This window comes from Hyperoodon ampullatus, assembly GCF_949752795.1.
Source record: "Hyperoodon ampullatus genome assembly, chromosome: 7".
Classification (NCBI taxonomy): domain Eukaryota; kingdom Metazoa; phylum Chordata; class Mammalia; order Artiodactyla; family Ziphiidae; genus Hyperoodon; species Hyperoodon ampullatus.
In genome coordinates, this window is record NC_136920.1 from 110,987,180 (window position 1) to 111,002,856 (window position 15,677).

The 15,677-nt window shown below is 35.7% G+C and overlaps 1 protein-coding gene across 9 annotated transcripts in view; it reads right to left on the minus strand.

The window, feature by feature from the left end:
- Positions 1–15,677, minus strand: part of YAP1 (Yes1 associated transcriptional regulator) — a 105,316-nt gene that overhangs the window by 49,622 nt on the left and 40,017 nt on the right. For all 9 annotated transcript variants that reach the window (XM_079709062.1, XM_079709060.1, XM_079709061.1 and 6 more), the window contains exon 3: positions 5,875–5,990. In XM_079709062.1, the coding sequence (XP_079565188.1) occupies positions 5,875–5,990 (116 nt within the window). The remainder of the gene's footprint in view (positions 1–5,874; positions 5,991–15,677) is intronic.

Below are 15,677 nucleotides of genomic sequence, written 5' to 3' on the forward strand. Positions count from 1 at the left end.
GTTTAACAAAGACTTCAGAAGAACTCCTATATACTGAAGATATGATAATTGCAAGCTATGTCGTCTGCAACTTGATTGGACATTCTCATTGAATTATTTTTTCTATTTCACAAATAAATATTTTTACCTTCATAATCCCTATATATTGTTTACTGATAACTTTTATTAAAATGAAATGGACTGGTCCATATTTTTAAACAGGAAAAATGGTTCTTGTTTCCATATTACTAACCATTTTTTCAGGAACTTAATCAACAAGTCAATCAAGATACAAACTAAATAAAACAAACAGAGTTTCTTAAGGATTATATTCATTTGGATTATGCTTTTGCTTTTTACTATTTCCCCTTTTCCTGTGGCCATCTTTTCTTAATTTACCAAAATTTGCAGATAAGAAAAAAGCAAGCAGTAATTCTGGTTTAAAAAAGATTATTTGGGATAAGAGATTGAGAGTAGTAAAGTACACTGCCTCCGTCTCATACTTCATTCATTGCTTTGACTTTGGGCTTTATTACAGTTTTATTCCTGTTTGGTATACTTAAGTGTTGTTCCATATATTACGATTTCAGACTGACAAACAATTTCCATCTTAAAATAATAAAAAACGTTAAGAATCAGAAAAGGTTTGACCCATGAGAAGAAAACCATATTTATATTTAACACTGTTATCAACACTCTCACGCTTGGAGAATCTATGTGAATCTAAAAGCCAGAAGACAACGCATGACTTGCATAAGAACCAATGATGCATATTTGATGATAAAAAGCTTACAGAGATAAACATAACCCTAAAAAATAGTGTGGTAACAGATTTAAAAACTTATTTTAAATGAAGTAACAGTAATTACCAGGTAATGTAAACTGATTACACTGTAAAATATCAGATCAGATCACACTTACTTTTATATATTCAATATATTATACCAAGCACTGTATATTGTTAATACTAATTTCTATGTACCCATCGCTTTACATAGATTGTGTCATTTAATCTTCACAATAGCCCTATAAATTCAGTGTTACTATTATTATTGTCACCCCATTTTCCAAGTGAAGAAATGAGGCACAGGTAGATATATTCACTTATCCAAGATCTCATAGTCAGTTAAGTGACAGAGCTGGGATTCAAACCCACGTCCACCTGACCCCAGAGCCCTTGATCTTAACCCCTATTCTAAATTCCTTCTCAGTTCACTCCAAAGGTGAAAAGTAGAACTTAGAAGTTTGTGAACTACAACACATGAAGTAAGAATTATCAACTCCTAAAACCGGTGGTCAGCTTTGCAACTTCCATACATCCTTACCTCTTCTGTGCTTTTTAAAGTTAAAAAACTCATATCAACTTTCTACCTGTTATTTTTACACTTCACATCTGTCCTATGTCATATTTTCCTTGGTAACAATCTCTCTTTCCCATTTGGTCTTCGGTCTTCTGACACAGATTACACAAAGCAGAAGTAATATGGCAGGCAAATATCAAGGAAGCTCTGTACTACCCACTCCGCTTGCTTCTGAATATTTTCCCCACTGCAATGGAGGTGCTTAGCAAATTCTTCCAACACGCATCACCTTCCATAATCAAGAGGGCATTTTCTCCACCCATCTTGACATATTTCCTAGGAATTCCATACAGGTTTTCATAATGGGGAAACCAGAAAGTGCTGCATTGGTAGATTTGGGCATTAGCCAAAAATAAATGCCAGGGGCTTCCCTGGTGGCGCAGTGATTGAGAGTCCGCCTGACGATGCAGGGGACACGGGTTCGTGCCCCGCTCCGGGAATATCCCATATGAGCGGAGCGGCTGGGCCCGTGAGCCATGGCCACTGAGCCTGAGCGTCCGGAGCCTGTGCTCCCCAACGGGAGAGGCCCCAACAGTGAGAGGCCTGCGTACCAAGGAAAAAAAAACAAAAAACAAACAAACAAACAAATAAATGCCAGACTTAAAACACGAAAATAATGAATCCCTTAAAATGTATCTGTAACAAGACATCTGACTTTGGATTGTTATCAATGGTAAATTTTTAAAAAGCAGACAACTGGGTTCATTGATTTTGTATAATTTAAATCAAGGTTTACACAATTTTTAATGGTCCTAAACAGTCACCAGTCCTTTGGCACCAAGTTATTTCTGGATTATCACAGAGTATATTTTCTTGACTTTAATGCTGCTTTAAGATTCAGCAATCTTGTGGGTCACTGTTAACAAGCTACTAATAAAAAACTTAACATCTTCATATAAATAGAGCTGGTTAAAGGAGAATTACCACTTTTCTCTCCCCAAGTCCTTATCTTCTAATGTCTAAAACAAAAACCACTACTGTTTACCCAACTCTTAGTATGCAGAAGAACTATTTTATATAGATCCCAAGCATGCATCTAAAGGTTACTAATGTGCTATAAGCATAATACATTTTTAATATAACTTGTAAAGGGCAATCATCAAGTAATTTAACAGAATAGGGTTTGTGTATACTTTTATATGTGTATATATTATTATATATTTTAGTGTAAAGTAAAATAGAACTATTATCTTATTAAATTATTCAAATTTCCTTTTATTTTATAATTTTCTTTTCCTCACTTTTCAAATTCCTTTCACAAAGTTCACTGCCTTGCCAATTAAATGGACAGTTAAAGAATATAAATTTCTTCCTAGGATGAAGGAAGGAATCCTTTCCATGTGCAGCTTTGTTTTAAGTGATTTCTCAATTACATATATTTAGAAATTTGGCCAATTACAAATCACACATCTCCAGTCTAGCAATGAAATTCATCATTTCAACCTCATATTTTGAAAAAGGACTTATAAAAAGCAAAATTAAACTAATCATTTTTGCTAAACCAAATTTGAGTGAAAGAAATTGGATTTCATAAAATCTCAGAACTGGAGGAAATCTTAAAATATTATTCAGTTCCATTAAAAATTATGCAGAAAACTGGAGAGTATAGAGAAAATACAGTATTTGAAAGGAAAGTGGCCTGATTAGAAATAATTAGAACAGAACACAAAGCTGGACTATTTGAATGAGGAGAGTTTTTTAAAAAGACTAACACTAGAAAGTTCTTGTTAAAATAATTAATGATAAAAATGTAAATCAAGCTGCATTTAGCTTGATTAACCCAGTAAAGTGCTTCAAAAGAGCTGTGTAGCTTCCTCTTTTATCTAAAGGCTTCAGATTACCAGGTTCAGAAGGCATTCCCTTTAGGGTGAAAATTGTCTGTAGACACCCTGCTTAACTGGAAACAGGCTTGCTGCTTTGTTACATTAAATACCCTGGAAATTTATTTAAATACCCTCACAATTCTTGCTCACTGGCTCCAGGCTCTAAAAACTCAGAAGATATTTTCCAAGCACAGAGGAGCATCAATTTTGCTGCTTTTCTCAAGGAGAAATCCTTGACTGAGAGATAAGATCATTTTCTCTTAAAGCTATTTGAGAAATCATGCTGTATAACCTCAGTGGAGAATGCACAGCCGCCAAACTCCATGGGTTTGTTCCAGATGGATAAGGAGAAGACCCTGGGTTGAACCCTTATTAAAATGACATTATGGCTATAACTTTATGTGAACATGAAGTTATCAAGATTATAGTTCCCATGACATTCATTCCCAAGCATTTCAACACCACGTAGAAGTCTTCTATTTGTTTTTAAATAGTCACTCAATGTTTCTCAGATGTGAAGTGAGACTAATAACAGCACCTAACTTAAATGACCATTATGAGAATTAAATGAGATTGTACAAAATGACCTCATCAGAAAGCCTGACATATAAACAGGGCTTCCTATTATTATTTAATACCTTCTACTACCATTTAAACATGCTCAAGTCTCCTTGGGGGTGGCTTTTCCCATTTCAGGTCCTCCCTCCAACTCTCTCTGTCTCAGCCTCTCTTCATACAATGCCCGCCCCTCCCCCCCCACTACAATCGTGCTTCTTGCCACTTTACTCAAATTAATTAATACATAGCAGTAAGCATGTCTATTAATTTATATGCAGTATATAAAAACACATTTCATATTTTACAAAACGCAGAGCTGAAATAAAAGATACACAAATATTCTAAAATCCATTAAAACCAATTTGATATATACTTTTGGTTTTAAACATAAATCTGAACACAAATTCTCCCCATTTCCTTAGACCATTACTATTAGAAAATTTAATAGGAAAAACATAAACAAACCAATGTTCTAAAAGAATCATAATCAACCTTTTGGATGCAAAATGCCTAATCTTTCAAAATAAAATTTAAATTAATGAGGTATTTGTTATTAATTTCCCAGGTACAGTTTTTGATGGATTATGACAAAATGAAAAATGCGCATCATCTTCTTCGGATTATAAATACGAAGCAGCTTTCAGAACTTTTATTTGGAAATTTGATAATTAAAAAAATGGTTGTCAAGTAAAAATATCAGTCAATAAATACTTGCATAATTTTTTGCTTTTGAAAAAATTTCAACTCAAGTGTCACATATAAAACAGGTTCTGAGGATAAGTAAATGTACTGATATTAAAATTAGCTGAAATGGAAGATAAAATGGAAGATTATATAAACCCTTCAAGAGTTTATATAAAGAAACTTTATGACAAGAGAAGCTCAGTCACGAATCTTGCCTTGACTTTCATTTTCTTGAATCCTTTCAAGTGTTCAACCCACCAAGGGCAAGAACATAAGAGTTAATGGAACAGCAAAAACACTCTAACACGTTGTCATCATCTTTAGTGGCAGAAGGACATTTCAAATTTTGTGACCTTTCCTGGTCAAGGAATCCTTGTGACAATGAATTGTACCACCCTCTCCAACTCTACCAATCCCTTTCCAAAGGCTGCTGTTTAAGAAAATCTACAGTGCAGCTTCCAATAGTATCATGTTGATCAGTTTGTTGGGTAGGGAAGATGGATGGGCTGTGAAGGAGGAAGCCATTAAGGCCACTAGGGCTGCCAATTACAGTTGCCATCTGTGTCCTGACCCAGGACACTCAGTAAAGGGGATAAAGTGTGTTTGTGTGTGTTTGGGTGGGGTAGGGGAATGGTCAGAAATCCAGCCCAAATGCTCCAATCCTTGATGCCAGGCATAGGGCTGCATCTTCCCAGAGAAAGGGGTACCTTTTCCTAATATGCACAAAGATGCATAATGGGTAGCTATGGCCTTGGGCCCATGTAACAAAGAAGAAGCCAGACAATATCTAACTGACATAGGGAAGAAGGAACTAAACATTTACTTAGTATCTACTCCGTACTAGAACTGTAATATAAAAGCTTTATATGTATTATATGATTTCCTTTAATATCTTCCTCTCTATAATAAGGGGCATGACCACTCCCCATTATATAGATGAGAAAAATGGCAGATTTAAGTAAACTGCCAAACAGGAGACAGAAAAAAATTTATACTCAGGTTTATCTTCTGTGAAAAAGGTGGAAATGTGTTAAATAACATGTACCAGCCCTAAGAAAGATGCTTTGGGGTTTATAAGTTGCTACCTTCCAGTTATTCTCAAGGTAGAACAAACATCCACTTTAAGAGGTGAGTTAAGAACACCACAGCTTGGCTTCCCATCCAAACCACAAAAGGAAGAGGGAAACTTCAACTCTAAGAGACACAAGAAAGCGGCACAATAAAACACAAGCATGTCAAAGTTAACCAAACTAGGAATTTGAGATATTCACTTCAGAACTGAAACTTTAAAATCTGTTGGCTTTCAGCAGGTTATTTGAAATAAGATAAGTTTCCCTTATCAAAGTGGATAGAAAATAACCATCACCCATGCTCCAGTTTCCTTAAAAGAATAACTACTATTTTCCACAGAAAGTTTTATCAATGCACGAGCATTACTTGGTGTGCTCTAATTACAGTATTTCACTCACCTGAGGCCGAATTCATCATGTTCTGCTGCACTGGTGGACTGGCAGGGGATGTAACGTTCATCTGGGAGAGCATGGCCTTCCTGGGGTCCTGCCATGTTGTTGTTTGATCTATGTGACTGAGACAAAACATCCACTGCATTAGATAACAAATACGAAGCCCTAAAAACAACAACCTCACTTATCAAAATAGGGTAGCTCTATGAAGTAGTAGGGAAAGGATTCTAAATTAGCTCTGTAAAAGCATACAGTCTTGTCACCTCACTGCTCTCACCCTTCCTCTGCAACCTTTTTTCATCCTTATATCACTGAACTTTCCCCTCTTAGATCTTGCAAGTGCAAAATTTGAAGAAGTTATGTCTGGAGTTTTAAGTGAAGGGAAACCATTTTCACCCAGCAGACAATTATTATCTGCTTCTAATTTAAAGATAAAATGTGATTTATAAATTAATCGTCTATAACAGTAGTCATATGAGCAAAACCCAAAATTCATAAGGGAATCACCCACTTTTTTCCTCCTAGAGCTATAAATGCCAATTAACATATAATTTTAAGACCTAAAACCCTTTACACTGAACAAATAAAACATGAAAAGATGAAGTCTTATTATAGTACATACTCCAAAGCCAAAACAGAATTACAAACTTTAAGTTTTGATTGTTTCCTGTGACTGCTGAAGGCCTTTGTTATTTGCTAAACAAAACATTTAAACATTTTCTACATACTGTTAATGTACTGCAAAATATCTTACACATATGCATACAGATGTCTTCATCTATAAAACTGGGGATGAAAACAGCTAAAAATTATATGAAATATGAGACTACAAGGCATCTTGCACAGTATTTGGCATATGAGCATTCAAAAATACAGTTTTCTTCCTCCAGCAAAGAGTAATTGTTTCGCTGAAACAAGAACTAAAAATATTATACCCATGAAACCACCTGAAAATTTATCTTGAAGAAATAGCCAGGGAAGTATTCAAAGATTTATGCAAAGTTCTCTTCTGTATAATTAATAAAAGCAAAAATCTAAAAGCAGATAACAACACCTAACCAGAGGGACTAATTAAATCTTGTTACATATAATGTACTATATTGCAGCTATTGAAAATATTTTAGAATAATATTTAATAGCATAGAAAATATTCATAATACAGCTTTTTAAAGTAGATTATAAAACAATTGAGGCTAATTGTTTAAACGTGTGTGTACTGAAAACATATGGGAAGGATAGACATCAAAATGTGTTAAGTGTTTAGATGGCAAAATTACAGAACTGTTTAATAATAGGAAAACCTAGAAAGACAATCATGAACTCATTATCTTTGAAATGGGGGAGGGCATTAGAAATAAGTTATTAAAAAAAAAGCCTCAAATCATTTTCTCTATGGCTGTTTAAATTTCAAATCTGATTCCTCTCTTCCTGAATCATCCCATGATAAATACCCATGTAAATAGTAAAGGAAATGACATCCTGTCGTTAATTTTCCTGAAATGGAACCAGAATGCTCTCTCACCAATAATGTTACCATATCAATAACACAGTAAAAAAGGATCTTAGACTCTGGCTAGAATAGAATGGACCTTAAATATTATCTACTGGAGATGGGAGAATTCTTTTTCCCAAGCAAGCAGAAAGAAGATGAAAACAGGGGGATAAAAAATGTGGAAGATTTGTACACTTGGGAATGACAATGGTACCTGACAATTGAAGGCTATTACAGACCAACTAAAAATGCTGAGAGAATATTTATTTAGTAGAGTATATAGTCTCTCAAATATCACCTTATTAGCACTTATTTACCAGTCATATATGCTTTTTAGCAGTTGCACTAGCATTGCTCAGGTCTAGACAATACAGGCAAAACCCTGTTCAAGTTTTTGAACAAGGCAAAACCTTGTTCAAGTGTTTATGTAAACATCTCATTCTAAAAGATCACATCCTTATCAAGCTCAGTTAACAGTTTATTCCTTTTCCATCCTCCATGTGAGCCACTGAACAAATTAAACCATAAAATGTTTACTAGATATTCAGTGCTTCTCATGCTTACAGATATAAAGCAATACACATGATAATTAATAGTCATATTGAAGGAAAGAAACTTGAAACCTGTAAGACAACCAAAATTTAGGGAAATGTTTCTGTTTCTCACTGCCTGTTACAATGTTAAGAAACCAGGAAAAATGGCCAGTGATTCATTATTACTGGCTCTTAAATATGAATGAAATTGTGTGCCACCTGCCTACTCCTTGTCTCCAGTACTTCTTAAAATCTGTTACCTTTGTGAGGGGTAAAAGAGAAGAGAGAAGCAAGTTCTGGATTCTAACTGTTGAAGGTTTTCTAAATATCTAACAGGTTTCTCTGAAAATTAACCAATTATGTAAATCATATTAATCCATTTATAACTAGATTGCAGTCCACTTGAGGGTTTAGGAAGACCCTATTCTGATGACTAAACGACCATATTCTGATAACAAGCACATGAATCTTCCCAAATAGCGGAGCCAATCCGTAAGTCTGTCCTTAAGGCTTCTTTCTCCTTTAAATAAATTAGGGTTTTGAATATAATGCAGAGAATGTATAGTTTTACTGCTCTCAAAAAAGTGATTATTGGGCTTCCCTGGTGGCGCAGTGGTTGCGAGTCCGCCTGCCGATGCAGGGGACGTGGGTTCGTGCCCCGGTCTGGGAAGATCCCACATGCCGTGGAGCGGCTGGGCCCGTGAGCCATGGCCGCTGAGCCTGCGCATCCGGAGCCTGTGCTCCGCAACGGGAGAGGCCACAGCAGTGAGAAGCCCGCGTACCGAAAAAAAAAAAAAAAAAAAAAAAAAAAAAAAGTGATTATTTTGCTGAAATACTACTAAGTGTACAAATGCTAAAATTTCTCCTCCTGAAAAGGCTTCTGTTGAACCTCAGTAAGTTAGTTTAGAGCCCTATAAAGCTATCCTATGTTACTTCAGCTAATGTTCCACTTACTCAAAAAAGATCTACATTTTTTTAAGGAATAAATATGCCATTATTTAAATTGTCCCAACACTAAAAGCATGCAACCATTTAGATGCTAAAGGGAATGTGAAATAAAATTAACTTTAGAGTTTTTGTCTTCACTTATTCTGTAAGATTAAATCATGAATACTGTTTTATCCTAAAAAGTCAATTTGCAGAAGTATACCCCAAAATATCCAGTCTTCCTTTTTATCATAAGAATAAAAATCTTTATAAAAACATTTCATAGGACAAAGAACTATTTTATTTATTTATTTAGTTATTTCAAAAATTTTTTGCGGTACGCGGGCCTCTCACTCTTGTGGCCTCTCCCGTTGCGGAGCACAGGCTCTGGACGCGCAGGCTCAGCGGCCATGGCTCACGGGCCCAGCCGCTCTGCGGCATGTGGGATCTTCCCAGACTGGGGCACGAACCCGTGTCCCCAGCATAGGCAGGCGGACTCTCAACCACTGCGCCACCAGGGAAGCCCTAAAGAACTATTTTTGCTTAGACCAAATAAATAGTTTGCTAGGCCTACTCTTCCCCCAGATATTTGCACAGGACCTTCCCTCATCTCCTGGTCTTTGCTCAAATGTCTTACTCTTAGTGAGGCCTTCTGTGGCCATGTCATCTAAAATCCACCCTATTTAAACTTGTACTCCCTTTTCTTTGCTTTATTTTTGTTTGATAATCCTTTATCATTATCTGACACATAATTTACTTATTTTGTTTGTCTATTTCCTCAAACTAACAAGCTCCAGGGAAAAAGGGACTTTTATCCATTTTATTAACTACTGTATCTTCAATGATTAATAAAGTGCTTGATAAATATTCATCAATGAATTAATGAAAAGAAAGCTTTATTCTTTTTGCCCTAAGAACATCAAACTTTCTCCCAAAGTCCTTGTCGCCTTACTGACTTTATCAATACCCACCTTCTTTTCCAAAAATGTAATTGCAGGTAAGGATTATAGACCCACTAGAAATAGTAATAAGGAGATTATTGGTGACACCAGCAAGAGCAGCTTCAGTGGCATGATGGGGGTTACAGTGCATAGGAGGTAAGAAAACAGACAAATTTAGTTGTGTACAAAACCACAAATGGATGGATATGAATTTTTGTTTTTTTCAGGAGGAAGAAACTCAAGTGTTTAAATGTGAATGAAAACAGAGTAGCTGAAGTTGTGCTAAAGGATCAATGAAGAGTTATAGTCATCCATTAGAGAGTGAGAAAGAACAGAATGTAGACACTGCTTCCACTGTAAGGAGGTGAGGAAGGAAGGATAGGGTAGAAACAAATAATTTCACTGGTCAAAGTTGATTGCATTCTGGTGTGAGGACTTCTACTCTCTTATCGAGAGATACAGCATTAAGAGGATTAAGGAGGCTGGCATTATTGGTACCTCCACTATGAAAAACTGAGGGACTTGCACGAGGTCACATGTCCAGTACACAACAAGACTACATCTGGTACCCAGGAATTCTGAAAACAATTTCTGTACTAGACATACACAAGAAAAGGACAATATTCAAAAATGTAAATTCTTTGTAATTACATTGAATAACAAATATATTGCATAAATACTAAAGAGGGAATATAATAAAAAGGCATGGTATTGAAGATTCAATAAAAGAATTTACAAAATTTACAAAATATTACAAAACAGAGTTTCTACTACTACTAGAATATAAGCTTCTTGAAGAAGGTGTACCTGGGAGAGTGCCTGGTACATAGTAGGCCTCAATAAATAGTAAATGAAATGAATATTAAAGCAGTGTGCATTATTTAAGAATGTAGGTGATTAAGAGTTTACATAAATGCTAATCTGAGAATGGGCTGAAAAGAATTTTCAGTTAAACTACAGATTCTAAAAAAGGTCAAATTATAAATAACAGAATCAAAATATACAAACCAAGGAGATAAAATTAAGCAAAACTCATAAAACAGTATTTTCAGAGTTAAAAATATGAGTGGTTATATATAACATAGAAAATAATTTAAAATTTAGTTTATCTTGTTCCTAAGAATAGTCTAGATGCTGAACTTACTACAGGAAAATAGTTAAGTGTGAAATTCTCCAGCCCCTTCAAGATACATAAATAAATTTTCTTTCCTATTACTTTGGAAAAGAAAAGGTAATTGGATTTATGACCAAGATAAACCCTATGATCTTACTCTGGAGCAGCTAAAACTGGGAAACAATGAACCTTTCAAAGTTTAGACTGATGAAACATAAGCAGCTATACTTTGACCAAGGTCCATGTCCAGCAGCAGTCTCTCCTGCGTATACAGAGCCACCTCTCCTGTTGGCTTTTGTCTTTTACTTTATACTGCAGAATCTGGCCTTACATATTGGATGACTTAGCAGAATCTGTGTAGAACCAAAAAAGGGGCAGAAATCCAAAGTGAATCATTAGTAAACTGACTTTTTGCATAATCCCACAAAAGTTAATTGAGGCTACAGTATATAGAAATATTTGAAGCACTTTATATCCTCCTGTGAGATGTGAACCTTATGAAACTCAAACGTGGGAGGGGAATATAAGGAATTCTGATCTTATAAAGAATAACAATATTACTGTCACATCTTCAATTATGGGGAAATCCATAAGATTATGAAATGCTACCTGAAGAAGCTACAATGGGGAGACCCAAAGATCTCATCTCTCCAGGACCAGTGTTCAACAGGAAGATGATACCATGCCATTGTTTCATGAGTCTCTCACAGAGGTTGAACAAAATAATCACTTACTACAATTTATTTTTATTTTTTAAAAATTTATTTATTTGTCTTTGGCCATGCTGGGTCTTCATTGCTGCGCGTGGGCTTTCTCTAGTTGCGGCGAACAGGGGCTACTCTTCGTTGCAGTGCGCAGGCTTCTCATTGCGGTGGCTTCTCTTGTTACGGAGCACGGATTCTAGGCATGCAGGCTTCAGTAGTTGTGGCACACGGGCTCAGTAGTTGTGGCTCACGGGCTCTAGAGAGCAGGCTCAGTAGTTGTGGCGCACGGGCTTAGTTGCTCCGTGGCATGTGGGATCTTCCCCGACCAGGGCACGAACCTGTGTCCCCTTCATTGGCAGGAGGACTCTTAACCACTGCGCCACCAGGGAAGTCCCTTCCTACAATTTGTTAAGATTAAGTGATATGCCCAAGAGCAGCCGAATAGTATGCAGCAGAAATGGGATTTAAACTCAGGAATGAGAATTGATACAAAAATCTGCACTCTTTGTACTATATCAGACTTCCTTTTATGCTGTGAGAGTATTTTGGATGTTGTTTAGATTTCTTAAGACTAACGTCTACATCACTACTTACCGGCCTCTAATCCCTACAATAATTAAGTACAAGGAGACAAAAATCTCCTCTGCAACACTCAGTAGACCAAACACCCAGTCACACATAGCCAGGATTAAAATACATGTTTTTTACCTTCTGGCTCAGTGTTCTTTTCACTTTACCTTATTGGTCTCTAAAGAGGAAAAGATTTTCTAAAATGATAATCTGCCATTAGGAGAATAAAATTTTTTCAGGGAATGTAATTCAAAAAGAGAATCAGAATCCTTTTAAATGCTTCCTTGTTTAATTCGCCAACTATTAAGACTATTCCAAGACTAGCAAATGAGCTCTACCATCAGAACAGAAAGTTGTCTTTATTATAAAAATGCACAATCATTAGAGGTGTTAATGATTGGTTACCTGATGGCACTGGTAAAGAGACAAATTGGCTATGGGGGTATTATGCCTACCATTTCTACTCAAATTGGTGGACTGCAGCTCTAAAGTTACACTGGTTTTTCTCCTTCCTACTTCGTTTCTTACTTTAGAAACAAGATTCTTGGCACCGGTATAAATTAATATACAGATATGATAATTGGCAAGTTGCTTCCCTATCTAGGCATTGTCTTCCTGTTATAATGTAGTGTCTAATCTCCTAAGAAAGTAATTCCTCAGTATCTACTAAGTCTCCCTACTATTTACTTCAACAGATATTGTCACAATGGCACATAAACGTTTTAAGAAAGCAGTGAACCCACTTTGGAAGTGGGTCATGGAGAGATGGCTTAGATAGTGTATTACTTAAAAAAAATCCTTTATGCAAATCAAGTGTTATCAACACTATAATCAACAGCTATATATGCTTAATATGAATATCTGATTCTTTTGAAATATCTGCTACATTTCTTGAGACTACTGTTCTTCCTCAGGTAATCTTTTCCCCAACTGGCCCATAAAACACCTAATTTCTACCTAACCTTTTCAAGACCCAGATCCCTCCTTTCAGAAGTCTGTGGAATAGTAAGAAAGCAGACATGGATTCAAATCCCAGTCTCAAATTTGCCAACGATAAACTGGGTTGTACAGGCAGGTCGTTTAAACAAACGGTTTCATCTTCGTTAAAATAAGACTGATTTATTTACTTCCCAGGGTTTTGAGAATTAAATTCAATAGCATACACAAAAGTAACTAGTACTGTGGCTCCCAGTACACAAAAGGCTCTCAAATATTTCTCCGGACTTCATTCCTGTGCTAGTCCAATAGTATTTAAAATAGGAAAATCTTCATGGTAGACAGGTTAAGTCAAGAAACTGTTTAAGAATGAGATGACTGCAGTTAAGTGAGAATGACAGGTCCGGGGCTTTAAGAGCTCTGAAAAAGAGTCTGGTTTCCCGGGATAGATGATGAAGAGATGCAGTAGACACTATAGGTTTCAGGGTAGGAAACAATGTTTCTGGACCATTAGTTCAACTTGCACAAGGCCATCAGCTAAGAATAAGAAGGAACCATGCAAGTACGACCATAGTGGCTCCTAGGAAAAGAGCAGCAAAATAATTTGGGAGTAAAAGAATAATCTCCTTCATATAACCAAATGTCTTAAAATATTCATTGTGAAAAATCACTCCATACAAATTTTTTTTTTTTTACTTAAGCCATAAAATGGTCAACTCTATCCATCTAAACCAAGGCAAAGAAAAAGCTACACTTCTTATGAACCAGGCAAAGCACATCCCAACAAATGCTAAGGTGCTCTTCAAATTCTTTGTTGTATGTTTCATCTATCAAATACTAAATCCATAACCCTTACTTAAGGGATACAGAGCAACATAATGGGAAATGAGTTTTATAGTGATAGAAAACTACTGATGACTTTATCTCTATCCTCAAAATTTAGGATAACCTTATGCTACTCATTAGTGAAAGTATTAGAGAATTAAGGTAATGTAGTTTTAGTAAAATAATTTTAGTGATTAACATTGATACTGACAAAGTTTACACACCTCAAGGAATGGATAACTAACAATTCCCTTACATCCCTGCTCCTTAAAGAGTGTGGGCCTTGAGCCAGCAGAACTGACAAAACCTGTGAGGAAGCCTGTTAAAAATGTCAGGGTCTCCTCAGGATCCACCCAACACACTGATTAAGAATCTGTATCTTAACAAGATCCATAGGAGATCTGTATGCACATTAAAAGTTTGAGAAACACTGCCTTAGACACTACTTGATCACCTATGCTGTGTTTTAAGTACGACTAATGCCTGGAGGGTAAATACTTTGTGTATATGAAGAACTACATGGTGTTGATATTACAGTTAAAGCAAAACCAATAACCTGTGGTAAAAATTCAAAGTTTAATTTGCATCATTACTGCAGAAGGGTACACTGAAATCTACTAGCCACTGATTGTACCACTGTAAGTACCATTTACATCACAAGGAAACAGCATTCTCACTGTGTTACATCACTGGTGATAGTTCTCTCTACTCTTTCATGCCTACTCTGAATTTAAAACAAAACAAAAAGCACTGCAGCTTTTCAAAAAGTGATTTGGTATTGTACTCACAATTTTTATTTAGAGCAACAGTTCTCAATTTAGAAATTGGGGGAAGGGCATTTTTCATTATCACAGTCTTACAAACATACAATGGGGAGAGGGTACTGGATGCTAGGTTTCCTGCAATGCAGGAGATGGTCTTCCACAACTTTGAATGTCATGCCACACATTCTAAAAAGACAACAGAACTCCATTTTATACATAGACAAAGTATGTTTTGCACAATTTTAGTTATATACCAAATTTTTCTGGAAGGCAATCAATTACACTTAGTTTTGTTTGGAAATCTGTTAACAGTATATCCTTTTTGGATAACCACATTATCACAGCAATGCCCTCTTGGTATTTTAGTTACCAACTCAACACACTTGATCCTTATTCAAAACTGTCACGTTCATGGCAATTTTAGGTACAGATGCAGGCACTTGACTACTTTATTATAGCTTCAAATATAGAATACCCAAGCATTTATAAATTAATATACATGTTATTTTTATCATAAATTACTTTATTTCTCCTCCATATTGCATAATTCTGATATAATGTTGACTTAAAAAATTATGTATGTAGTTAAATTGTTACATATGAATTTCATTTTAGGATAATACTTTCCCAAATATTTATTACTAAAAGAGGCTGATGGGACTGACAGGGATAAGAGCCACTGCATTAAGAGACCATAAACTATCAATATAAATAGAGAGCATTTTTATATCATAAGTCTAAGATGTCTTTCCCATCAGATCATGAATTTCTGGAGGGTAAACGATCTCACCCTCCCTTTCTACATTTCATACATGAACACAGTGCTTTGCATAAATGCTCAATAACCCGTCTGATGAATTGAAAGCTTATTCTACTGGGTATTCTTTAACCACCAAGGAATACTGTGAGCTAAATCCTAAATGGAGTCAATATGTATGGTTTATTCCCTTTTCATAATCCACTTTTGAAAATGTTTTTCTTCTAAACTGTAAAACCTACTTTT